Here is a 13,065-nt window from a genome sequence, read left to right as displayed (position 1 = left end):
GGGGGGAAGGGAGGGAGGGAGGGAGGGAGGGAGGAAGGAATCTATTTATAGTGAAGATCTATAATTTGTTTGTATGAATTTATTTCAAATATGCCAGTATTCTACTTTACTTAGAGAAGGATTTACAATATTTTCAGGTCAACTTTAAGTCATTTTCTTTTTTCTTTTTTTTAAAGCAGGATTTATTGAGAGGACAGGAAAGCTCCCACATGGGAGGGGACCCGAGGGGTTTGCCCAGGTCATTTTCATTAATCCACAGGACTATATTCCTTCTAGGAAACACCACTTCTTACCACTAGATGCTCTTGGCTAAAGAGTTTGTGCAACTGCTCCTCTATTTCTCTCTTTTCAGCACCAGATTTCTGTAGGGAGTTTAGGGCTTCCTCACCAAATTCTCTTTTCAGGGTGGCACTAATCTTCTCTCCCGGATCTACCATCCCCTAAGAGTCACATAAAAAAAAGTGATAAGCTTTGATTCACTCAACAATTATTTATTGACTGGTACAGTGGACATTTATTCTTCACTCTGCCCGTAACAGTAACCCCCATTCCTCTAATGACAAGCTCTTCTTAAACCATCTGTTTCTAGTAAAAGCAGCCATTAGGATACCTCATATATGGGCCTCAGTGATTGGCCAAGGCTAGCCTACAGCAAACTAAGCCAATCCAACTCATTTCCTGGTACTTTTCAAACTCAAACTGAGGAAAGAAAGCCTGAAGGCAAGAAAGAATACAGCAAATGGGCTCTTCCCCATTGTTTGTTCCATTCCAGCCACATGGACCTCACTCATGGTTCACAGGACATGCCAGACATCTCCACCTGTTGGCCTTTGCACCTGCTGATGCCTCCCCAGAGACCCACACAGCTCACTCATTCACCACCTTCAGATCTGTACTTGAATGTCCTCTCAGGGAGGCCTTCCCAGCCTCCCTATCTAGAACTGCAAACTCTCAAACATTCCTTGCCCCCATCTCACTTTCGATTTTTTCCTAATACTTATTAGCCCTTCTGACATCCAATATAGCTACCTTATTTATCTTATATCATCTGCCTCTTTCACTGAAATGTGAGCACCATAGACAGGGATGTTTGTTTATGTCGCTCTGTTTCCTCAATGTCTAAAACATCAGCTAACAAAAGGAAGCTACTCCAAATACACAGAGGAGACAAATAACTCTCAAAATAATGTCAATCACAACAGTTTGCTAAATGTCAAGAATTTCAAGGCCGAGCATGGTAGCTCATGTCTGTAATCCCAGGACTTTGGGAGGGTGAGGCAAGAGGACTGCCTGAGCCCAGGGGTTCGAGATGAGCCTGAGCCACTTGGCAAGACCTCATCTCTACAATAAATCAAAAAATGTAAGTTGGGCATGGTGGCATGCGCCTGTTGTTCCAGTGAGATGGAAGGATTGCCTGAGCTCAGTAAGTCAAGGCTGCAGTAGCCATGAGTGTGCCACTGCACTCTAGCCTGGGAGACAGAGTGAGACTCCAACTCAAAAAAAAAAAAAAAAAAAAAAAAAAAGAATTTCAAATAACAATAAAAAAATATAAATACAAGATCTTATGATGAAGTCATTATTATGTTACTACACTCAGCATGAGTGAAATCTGACTGTTTAGCTCACCAAAATTAGCCGAAGCTTTTCTTACAGTCAGCTAAGATCTTTATTTCCATTCCATTTTTATTCTACAAAGAAAACAACATTCTTGCAGATAGCAGTATGTGTATAAAGAGTCATCCTGAAATCAAACTATCTCCATTTCACAATACGGCATAAAATAGAAAGCCCTCTACCACAATCACACACATTCTGAACGCCACTTCGAATATGCCACTGGCATAAATTCAAACCACAGGCCAAAAAAAGTATACTCTTTGATAACATAATAGAAATTTTTAAAATCACAAGGAACAGTAAACAACGAAAGCTATTTTTTTATTATGTCTAAAGTTATCAAAATTCAACAAAAAAAACTACTAAAAATGTTACTTGGTCTCAGAAGGGGCTGAGTTTCTGAGATGAGACCCAATGCTAATGAGTGCCTCCTACATGCCAGGTGCTTACATGCTCTCTCTAGTGATCCTGCGAGGTGGCCATCTTTATGTTAAGGAGGAAGGCCTGAACTCTGCCTCACCCAGCTGCAAGCTGAAGGTGAGAACACAGGTCTAGATCTAACTCCAAAGTTTATGTTTTGTCCCAGAGTGTAAGAATTAGATTCTAACAGTCCTGAATTATCCTAGACTTGTTGCTGACGATGACAGTCATGTAGGAGGAATTACCAACTGAGGTAGGAAGGAACAAGGATAAATGGAGTAGAAAACACCCACAAACAGCAACCTTGTAGCAAGTAAAGCAACTAAAAAGAACTTAGAATCGATGTAATTGCAAAGCTCACCCCTGGGATTGCCCATTCTCCACAGTCTTTCCTTTTTATTGCAACAAACTGTAAGATGTGTTTCCCAGAAACAGGGTGCAAGATTTTATTTCCACTGCTGTCTCTTTTCCACCTGTGAAGAGTAACGTAAAATCATAACTGATTTACAACAAAAATCAAGATTCAATCTCAAGCTTGAGAAAAAGTTAGAAAGATGTATTTTTTCTAAAATACAATTCAGGGTTAGAAATTCAAATGTTTATTATGCACGTACCCTTGTTGATGAGATGTGTCCCCCCTCCCCCGGCAGATTCCCACTACTGCCAATCCCACCCCTGCCCACAAATGTTTTTTTAAAAATAAGTTTGCCGAGCAGGTGGCTCACGCCTGTAATCCCAGCACTTTGGGAGGCAGAAGCAAGAGTGCCTGAACCGAAGGGTTCAAGACCAGCCTGGGTAACTTGGTGAGACCTCGTTTTTGCAATAAACCAAAACATTAGCCAGGCATGGTGGTGCACACCTATAGTTCCAGCTACTTGGAAGGCTGAGACAGAAGGATCACTTGAGCTCAGCAGGTCGAGGCTGCAGTGATCATGAGCGTGCCACTGCTCCAGCCTGGACAACAGAGTGATACTCCAACAACAACAAAAAAGATGAGATATATAGATCGATAATAGACAGACAGATAGATAGATAGATAATAAAAATAAGGTTAAGTTCTTTCCGCCATCTTGCCGTGACCCTATCATGGTGTGCATGAATGTCCTGGCTGATGCTCTCAAGAGCATCAACAATGACAAAAAGAGAGGCAAATGCCAGGTTCTTATCAGGCCATGCTCCAAAGTCATCATCCAGTTTCTAACTGTGATGATGAAGCACTGTGATGGTTACATTGGAGAATTTGAAGTCACTGGTGATCACAGACGTAGTAAAATTGTCATGAACCTCACAGGCAGGTTAAACAAGTGTGGCGTGATCAGTCCCAGAGTAGATGTGCAACCCAAAGATCTAGGAAAGTGGCAGAATAATCTGCTCCCACCCATCAGTTTGGTTTCATTGTACTGACAACCTAAGTTGGCATCAGGGACCACAAAGACGTAATATGGAAACACACAGGAGGGAAAATTCTGGGTTTCCTTTTCTTTTTTTTTTCTTCTTTTTATTTTAAAGATATGGGGCATAATTCAGAATTAGGTACATACATGGTCATCATACAGGTAAAGTTTGGGCCTCCCTTTGGTCCCTACTTCGTCTGGTTTTAGATCAGGTACCCTTATTGATGTTGGGATTCCATTTCTATGGAAGTAATACATATGTACAAATAAAATGCCTCAATAGACAAAATAAAGTAAGTTTAAGAGGCTGGGCACAGTGGCTCATACCTACAATCCCAGCACTTTAGGAGGCTGAGGCAGGAGGATGACTGCTTAAGTCCAGGAGTTTAAGGCCAGCCTAGTAACACAGCAAGACCTTGTCTCTACAAAATTAAATTAACTAATTAAATTTAATAAGTTTAAAGATCCTTCTTTAAAATTACTAGTAGAGAAAAAGACCTGGTAATATTTGCTTTCAACAGTTCACCCTCTCCCCACATCTGGCTGCCATGTGACCTCATATATCCAAAAGGAAGATACGACTCACTGCCGGGCCAGTCTGGTGCTAGGTCATGGAGCCCACACAGTTCCCCCTGGTCCCCAAATGTGAACCCCTTCTCCCTAGAGTCACAAGCAACTCTCCCTTGTCCCCAGCACTGTGATGGCTAGGGGGCCGTGGCCACCTGCAAGGTTGAGCCCTGAGTCACGCTCCCCGCACCTGGGATTCGTGCTCGTGTAGGTCAATCCCTCCCCCTCTCTGGGTGTACACTGGGGGTCCCTGACTTTGGTGCTGTGAGCGACGTGCCCCTGGGATACATCATGAGGCTGGATCTAGAGAAAATTGCCCTGGAGTACCTTGTGCCCTGTCTGCATGAAGTCAGCTTCTGCTACCTAGACAGCTTCCTGGGCGAGGTGGTGGACAACTGTGTCCTGGAGTGCGTCAAGCAACTGAAATGCAACAGGGCCCTGCGGGACGGCCACCTGGCCGGGCCGATCACTGGCATCTCCAAGCGGCACCTGCAGGGTGACCACATCACATGGATTGGGTGCAACGAGAAGGGCTGTGAGTCATCAAATACTAAATCAAGGAGAAGTCCGAGGCAATGGAGGATTGCTACCCCACAAATGGAACAGGTTATGTTCGCCATGGGGACAACTGCAACGGTGATGGCCACTGTATCTTCATCTGCTATCTGAACAAGAATTGGGGTGCCAAGCTACACAGCGGGATCCTGCGGGCATTTCCAGAGAGGAAACCATTCACAGCAGATGTGGAGCCCATTTCTGACAGACTCCTATTCTTCTGGTCAGATCACAGGAACCCACACAAAGTGCAGCCTTCCTACACAACCAGAAGCACTATGACTGTTTGATACTTTGATGCTGAAGAAAGGGCAGAAGCCAAAAATAAATTCAGGAATTTAGTTAGGAAAACTGAATCTGCTCACATTGAAGACTGACTGTGCTCCGAAATCTGCTAACCTTGTTCATTTTAGTGACAGTTGCTGAATTCTCTTTAAGAATTGAGATACAGAACGTGCGGCTGCAGCAGAGGAGGCGGCATGTCTGTGGTCGATGGAGAGACGCATGGGGACCTGGAGGCAGAGGACACTGCTGTTGCTGGAGGGTTCACCTTCAGCCCAGAGTCCACACTCGAGGATATTTGACGCCTTCAGGCTGAGTTTGCTGCTGAACGAGACTGGGATGAGTTCCATCAGCTGGGAGGTTCCATCAGAACCTCCTCCTGGCCTTGGTGGGGGAAGTGGGGGAGCTGGCAGAACTCTTTCAGCAGAAAACTGATGAGCCTGGCTCCCAAGCTTGGGCCCCCAAGGAACAGGTGGCTCTTCAAGAGGAGCTTAGTGATGTCCTCATTTACATGGTGGCATTAGCAGCCCACTGCCATATGGATCTGTCGCAAGCAGTGCTCGCCAAAATGGACATTAACAGGTGACACTATGCAGTCTACCTGTCCTGTGGCTCCACCCCCAAGTACACGGAACTGCCCCATGAGGACAACTCTGAAGACACTGTGGGGCCTGCAGACCTTGCCCATGAGTCCACAGGCCAAGCTTCAGCCTAGAAACATGGACACAGGACCTGCCACTCAGTCTGGCCACAAAACCATGTTCATGTCCTTTCCTAATAGATCATTGGCCTAAGGGCTCCGTTTTCTGAGGTCTGAAGACCAGGAGGCTCCAGAAATTAGCCTCTTGGTGTTTTCTCTCCCAATAAATCAGTTTGGGGGAAAAAAAAAAAAAAGAGATTCAAAATGACCCCTTCAGTGACACAAACACCCCCTCCTGCTTGCATCTTTCACATCCCTGTCTTGTATGTGATACTTTGTGTTTTTTTGCCAAGACTGCTTTAACCTTCCAATACTCTCTTTGCCAGATGAACTTATTTGCTAACTGCAGAAATTCCTGCAGACAACCTAGTTGGCCAGTGGCTTAACTGACAGATTTGGTAATACTGGTTATCAAGACAAGAGCCTAGGCGCGCAGGAGAGGAAATGAATCTTACTTGCACTTTATGTACACTTCCTGATTTGAAAAGACGAAGTTTGAAAAGAAAAAAAAATGGTGGCAGATGCTGCAGAGAGGCATCATGGGAGCCATACAGCAGGAAACAGAAATGTGTGTCATCTGAACAATTTTAAGATGTTCTTAATCCAGGGCTGCTGAGGTTTGTGGAGAATTATCACAACCTAATGACATTAACTCTGCTGACAGAAAGGGCTGCTGTCATAGTGGTCAATTTATAAGTGTCCCATGTGGCAGATACTTCTTTTTCCCAGTCCAGCAACCCGGATTTTCTGCCTCTGCTTCATTTTGCTGAAAATAATGACTTTCTGAATGAAGATGGCAAGACCATCTTTTCTTTTTTTTTTTCTTGAGTTGGAGTCTCACTCTGTCATCACCCAGACTGGAGTGCAGTGGCACACTCCCGGCCACCACAGCCTCGACCTGCTGGGCTCCGTCAATCCTTCCGCCTCAGTCTTCCAAGTAGCTGGAACTACAGGCACATGCTACCATGCCTGGCTAATTTTTTGATTTATGGTAGAGATGAGGTCTCTCCAAGTTGCCCGGGCAGGTCTCGAACCCACGGGCTCAGTCAATCCACTCAGCTCAGCCTCCCAAGGCGCGGGATTACAGGCTGAGCCGCCGAGCCCGGCTACCATCTTTTCTCTATTTTTACTTCTTACCTGGAGATCCAAATTCCCTAGAAGCTAAAACTAGATGCTAATATTTTTGGTTGCTTTGTTGTAATGGAATTTGAAATTAAATCAAAGGAAAAATATCTACCTGGTGGTTTGGTGTCAACCTCTAATAAAAACATGGAAAGAGCTAGGTACACTGATAGACAATAAATATGTGTGCATCTTGAACAATTTGGGAGAGGGGAGGTAGAATTGGAGTTGTGGGTGTCCCTGTTTTTTGTTTTTCTTTTTAATGAACTCATCTCTTTAACAACATAAAAAAGAATAGGTGCTGCATCCTAAAAAGGAAATGGAAATAAAAAGAAAATCTCTGTGTTATTAGAAAAGCAGATTGTTTAGCTGGTACTAAAAGCAGGGCTTCTCAATCTTTTTTTTTTTTTTTTGAAAAGACAGGGTCTTGCTCTGTTACCCAGGTTGGAGTACGGTGGCATGATCATAGCTCACTGCAGTTTCAAACTCTTGGGCTCACGTGACCCTCCCACCTCCGCCTCTACAGTAGCAGGAACTACCGATACATGCCACCACATCTGGCTAATTTTTTAATTTTCATTTTTTTGGTAGAGATGGGATCTCCCTATGTTACCCATACTAGTCTCGAACTCCTGGCCTCAAGTGATCCTCGCATGTACAGCCTTGTTTCTCTATGTTTATGGACTCTTTTGATAAACAAAAAAAAATCTATGCTTTCATTTGATTTTATATTTTAAGTTGAACTGTACATGGTTCTGTAAAAAGTATCAAGGCATTGTTAATTTCGGAACACAATTCTAACCACAGCCTCTGTCCTAGAGAGGTTAGTATGTCTCCCCTTACCCTTACTTAGCTCCACATCAACCTCCAGCCCCAATTTAAAGAATTGCTCTAATGGTCACTTAGGCAAAAAGCAAAAAAGATTTTGAACTTCCAATCCTAAACTAAAAAAGAAAGACTATGATCTAATCATTACTCTGGAAGAGACCCAATGAATTATCAGCTTGGAATATGAGTTTTTAAATGTCTTTATATAGGAGCTGACTACCATATCTAACCTGTAATTCCTCCCCAAAAGAGCTCACCATCTAGCCGTGGCTCTAGACATATAAGTGAATAAATTAGAAGACAGGGTAATAGCCTGATGAGCGCAATAAACAGTAATGAAAGGATAATTAGAAGACAACATCTGTCTTCAAGATGCCAGACAGAGGAATACTTAACAAGAAACAAAGTCATAAAATACACTACTATGTTCGAGAAACTGAATGTTCCTGTGGGGGTCTGGCCAAGGTATCAGCGACAGAAGAGACGGGGGATGAGGCTGGAGAAGTGGACAAAGGGTTTGTAGGACAGGACCCAGCAAGTTCATCCACTTAGAAAGCCAGAGGATGCTTCTAAGCAGAGTAAAGTCACCACCAACTGTTACTTCAGAAACTTGACTCACTCTGACAAGCGTGGAGGCTGACTAGGAGGAAAGCAAGACTGGAGGCGAGGAGACCAGCTAGAGGTAGTCACCAAGATCCACATAAGAGATAAAGACAGGACTGAAGGCAGAGACAGTGAGAACAGAGAGAGGACAGATTTTATTTTCATTTTTTACAAGCCCAGTGCGAGCCACTATGCCTGGTTAATTTTTTTATTATACAAGTAATACCCCAATAAAGTAGCTGTATTATGACCTTTATTTTACAGATGTGGAAAATGAGGCACTGAGAGGTCAGATAACCCGTCCAAGACTGCAGTGTCAATAGGATGTAAGAGGCCGGGCACAGTGGCTCACACCTACAATCCCAGCACTTTGGTAGGCTAAGGCATAAGGACTGCTTGAGCCCAGGAGTTGGAGACCAGCTTGGTGAGAAGCGCCTATAGCTACTTGGAAGGCTGAGGAGGATGGATCCCTTCAGCCCAGGAGTTCAAGGCTGCAGTAAGTTGTGATCGTGCCACTGCACTCCAATCTGGGTAACAGATTGAGACCCCGACTCGAAAATAATAATAAGGGTGTAAAAGAAAACATGAACCCTGGCAATATGGCTCTAGAATCTGAGCTCTTAATCACCACACAGTCTGCGTAGGTCAAACTCACAGAATGTTTGCACTAGTTAGAAGAAGGGTAGAAGGCAAGCAATAGCCTGTTCACTCATCAACATTTACTCGCAACTACTACACGTCACACACGAGGAGCTGGGAAGACATGACTGAACAAGGAGCCCTTCCCTTCACCCAACCGGGCAGTCATAATTGGACAGCAGGGATGAGAGGCAGAACAGGGAGGGGTGGGGTTGGACAAGAAGGCAGGACACAGACCTGGGGAGCAGCTGCCAGCATGCTTATGTGTGAAGATGGATTTGGAGCGAAGCAATTTTTTGCTATGCTCTTTATTACTACTAAATACATTACCATCAAACTTAAAATAAAATTTCTTGATCTAACAAAAGTATCAAGTTAATTAATGAACCTTATTATGGTATTTCTATGTCCTATAATATTCTCTCCCCACCTCTGATGGCACACACCTCCCTGTCTTTAACCAAAAGAGAAAATAAAATGATATTGTCACTAATTATTTACCTGTATTTATTCATAATGACATTTTAACACTTCCCATCTCATCTTGACTCGAAAGGACCTAAGGGAACCTCAGATCGCTGCACCCAGGCAATATCCAGGAGAGGTGCCCAGGAATCTGAACATTTAACACCTGGAGATTCTGCCTGGAGATTCTCAACAAGAAAGTCTGCGAAATGCTGTACTACAATGCTATTCTGAATCATGAACTACGTGCTTGAAAGAAAGGGTGCAGGATCTTTACTTTAAAAGGCCTAGGTGATCCTTCTGACCACTCACTACTGAAACCCTAGGAGAATGGAAAAATATTCAGAGACACATAACCCTGATTCAAATGTCAGATCTCCAATATTTTGGCAAGTCACTTAACCCCCGTGAGTCTCCATTTTCAAATCTCTAAAATAGGTATATTGAGACCTACTTTGAAGGGGTTTTGTGAGAAACACATAGAAAAACTAATAATAGCCCTTCTCAGAGTGCCTAGAGTAGATCGGTATTCTTAACAGTTCACTTAAGTCTGGCTGGTTCTTCCTTCCACATCCTTCATCCTTCTCTCACCTCCATTTTTGCTGCCATTCATCTATTTAGAGGTGCACCGCAATTAATATATGCATTACTGAGATAACAAAGAACACCACTAAGAGTTCAGCTGAAGGCTGGACTGCCATTTGTGGGCTCCTTTATAGTAATGGACCATTTCTAACCCCTCAGTTCTCTTATCTGTATGACAAGAGGTAAGCTCAGAAAGTCTATCCTTTCAAAACAACTTGACACCCAATCACTGTGTATATGCCCAGTCATATGGATAAGCACTGCAGAAATGAGGGGGCAGAAGAATGATGTTGAAGAAAGAACAAGCAAGACTTAGGTGAACTGTTGGTCTATCCTAGATGAAGATAAGCCAACTAGATGCCAACTTTCAAGTCTCTGGCTTCCCTTTTCTGTTTCTTTTTCCCTTACATAAAATTCCTGTCTCAAATACTTCACACCTTCCTTTTTTTAGCCACCCTCACCAAAACTGGAAAGAAAACTGATACTGCCACTAATGTTTTTTACTTAAGGTCACTATTAATATATGAACTCTTTCCATCTCATTCAAACCATAAAGGTCCTAAGAGAATTGTGAATGTTCAGAAAGGTAAGTTGGTGGATAAGCAAGTAAGGAGTTGGGCAGACAGATGGGTGGAAGATAAAATTCAGGGTGGGGTAAGAATCTCCATTGGCAGGGGAACTGAGAGGGTAAGTCAGAGAGTAAGATGGAGCACTCCTACTTATAAAAAATGTTAACTGTAAAACAGCCCGGAAAGGCCTTTGGAAGTATTCCAGAAGAAGGCACTATTGTCACAAGAGATAACACCTGCATGCTATTGCCTCTGAAGACTTTCCAGTCAGTGGGCCGAGATGTGGAGGTGGGAGACAGTGATGCTGATCGTGCTAACCCTATGCAGGCCTCGGCTCATGTGTGTGTTTCTGAGCTTTGACAGAAAGCTTAAGAAGAAAAAACTAAAAAAATTTTTTAAATTGAAAAAGGCTTACAGAATACGGATATAAAGAAAAATAATATTTTTGTCCAGTTGTACAATGTTTGTGTTTTAAGCTAAGGGTTATTGCAAAAGAATCAGCTTTCTCACTCGGTCACCCAGACTGGAGTGCAGTGGCCGCTCCCAGTCACTGCAGCCTCGACCTGCTGGGCTCCAGTGATCCTTCCTCCCCAGCCTTCCGAGTAGCCGGAATTACAGGCACGTGCTACCACGCCCGGTTGATTTTTTGATTTATTGTAGAGATGAGGTCTCGTTGCCCAGGCGGGTCTCAAACCCGCGGGCTCAGGCAATCCACTCACCTCAGCCTCCCAAAGGCGCGGGATTACAGGCTGAGCCACTGAGCCCGGCTAAGAATCAGCTTTTTAAATTTAAAAGTTTATAAAGTAAAAAAGTTACAGTAAGCTAAAGTTAATTTGTTATTGAAGAAAGAAACGCTTTTCATGAATTTAGTGTCACCTAGGTGTGCAGTGTTTATAAAGTCTACAGTCCTGTACAGCAAGTCCTGGGCCTTCCCATTCACTCAGCACTCACTAACTGACTCGTCCAGAGCAACTTGCAGTCATGCAAGCTCCATTCAGGATAAGTGCCCTATATAGTTGTGCTGTTTTCTAATCTTATATTATTACTGTACCTTTTATATGCTTAGATTTGTTTAGATACACAAATACCACTATGTTATAGTTGTCTACAGTATTCGACAGTAAAATACTGTACAGTCTTGTAGCCTGGGAACAATAGGCTACAAATATGAAGCCTAGCTGTGTAGCAGGCTACACCATCTAGGTTTGTGAAAGTACACCCTACGAGGTTCGTACAACAACTGAATCACCTAACACGGCATTTCTCAGAATGTATCCTCATCACAAGCAACACATGAGTATACATATACAGTATATACACATAACACACATAAGTATGTATATATACAAATAGGTGTATATATATGCAAACATACATGTGTATGTGTATGTAAACATACGAGGTGGGGGGGATCCAAAAAATACCGGAATTATCTTTTGGAGTACAGTCATCTTAAAATATAGGCTTCCCCCACTAAGTAAGTGTTCTAGGAACCCATTGGCATCAGTGCACCACCTAGTGTTGGGAAAGGCTGTGTTTGGTCTCAGTGAATTTTTTTTAGAGATTCAACACATTTGCCCATTTCATGGTGGGTGATTTATGAGCATACCTGCCCACACCACACTGAGTACTCAGCAGTTTTTGACCAAACATGGAATGACCCCCATGCCCCACCTTTTCTATTCACCCAATCTCACCCCAACTGACTTTGTTTTGTTTCTCTGGATGCAAAAGGGCCTAAAAGAAAAACGTTTTACCAATGTGGAAGAGGTGAAACAAAACACAGCAAAAGCACTAAAAAGGCATCAAAACTGATGAGCTCAAAAATTGTTTCGAACAGTGGAAAAAGCATATCAATAGGTGTGTTACATCAAACAGAGAGTACTTTGAAGGTAACTAAAGTTTATTTGTTTGTTTTTCAATCAGAGTCTCATTCTGTTGTCCAGGCTGGAGAACAGTAGCATGCTCATGGCTACTGCAGCCTTGACCTCCGGGCTCAGGCAATCCTTCTGCCTCAGCCTTCCAAGTAGCTGGAACTACAGGTACATGCCACCAAGCCCGGCTAATTTTTTTATTTACTCTAGAGACAAGATCTCGCCAAGTTGCCCAGGTTGGTCTCAAACGCCTGGGCTCAGTCAATCCTCTCCTCTCCACCTCCCAAAGTGCTGGAATTATAGGTATGAGTCAGCATGCCCAGTTTAAAATTTAAACATGTAAGAATAAATGCACAATTCTTTATAAATAAATTCCAAGTTTTTGGGTCCCCTCTCATACACACACGGCTTCAATCTACATTTTTCCTGTCACTTACCTCTGCTACTAAAATGCTATATCTGGTTCTTACCTGGTTATGATGGGATCTGCAGCATGATTTGGGCCCCATCGTCCCAAAAGTCCCCGGCCAACCAATCCTGTTCGTCCTGCAGGATTTCTGGGGAAAAAGAAAAAAACAAAATCTATTGAATGTCTTCCGTTTTTTTTTTTTTGTTTGTTTTTTTTAAGTTGGAGTCTCACTCTGTCGCCCAGACTGGAGTGCAGTGGCCACTCCCGGCCACCACAGCCTCGACCTGCTGGGCTCCGGCAATCCTTCCGCCTCAGCCTTCCAAGTAGCTGTAATTATAGGCATGTGCTACCACGCCCAGCTGATTTTTTGATTTATTGTAGAGATGAGTTCTCGCTGCCCAGGCGGGTCTCGAACCCGCGGGCTCAGGCAATCCAC

At 43.4% G+C, this 13,065-nt stretch overlaps 1 protein-coding gene and 1 pseudogene across 2 annotated transcripts in view; one reads left to right on the top strand and one right to left on the bottom strand.

Moving 5' to 3' along the window:
* Positions 1-13,065, bottom strand: part of NUDT9 (nudix hydrolase 9) — a 37,757-nt gene that overhangs the window by 5,685 nt on the left and 19,007 nt on the right. For both annotated transcript variants that reach the window (XM_008070593.2, XM_021718828.1), the window contains 3 exons: positions 12,691-12,777; positions 2,399-2,510; positions 294-440 (listed from right to left, as the gene is read on the bottom strand). In XM_008070593.2, coding sequence (XP_008068784.1) covers positions 294-440; positions 2,399-2,510; positions 12,691-12,777 — 346 coding nt within the window. The remainder of the gene's footprint in view (positions 1-293; positions 441-2,398; positions 2,511-12,690; positions 12,778-13,065) is intronic.
* On the top strand, positions 4,278-4,930 carry LOC110596754 (annotated as a pseudogene).

The sequence above is a fragment of the Carlito syrichta genome, unplaced genomic scaffold (genome assembly GCF_000164805.1).
Source record: "Carlito syrichta isolate Samal-C Ts95f unplaced genomic scaffold, Tarsius_syrichta-2.0.1 Scaffold313819, whole genome shotgun sequence".
Taxonomy (NCBI): Eukaryota; Metazoa; Chordata; class Mammalia; order Primates; family Tarsiidae; genus Carlito; species Carlito syrichta.
The sequence above is the reverse complement of the archived record's forward strand: the minus strand, read 5'-3'. Positions and strand labels throughout refer to the sequence as shown.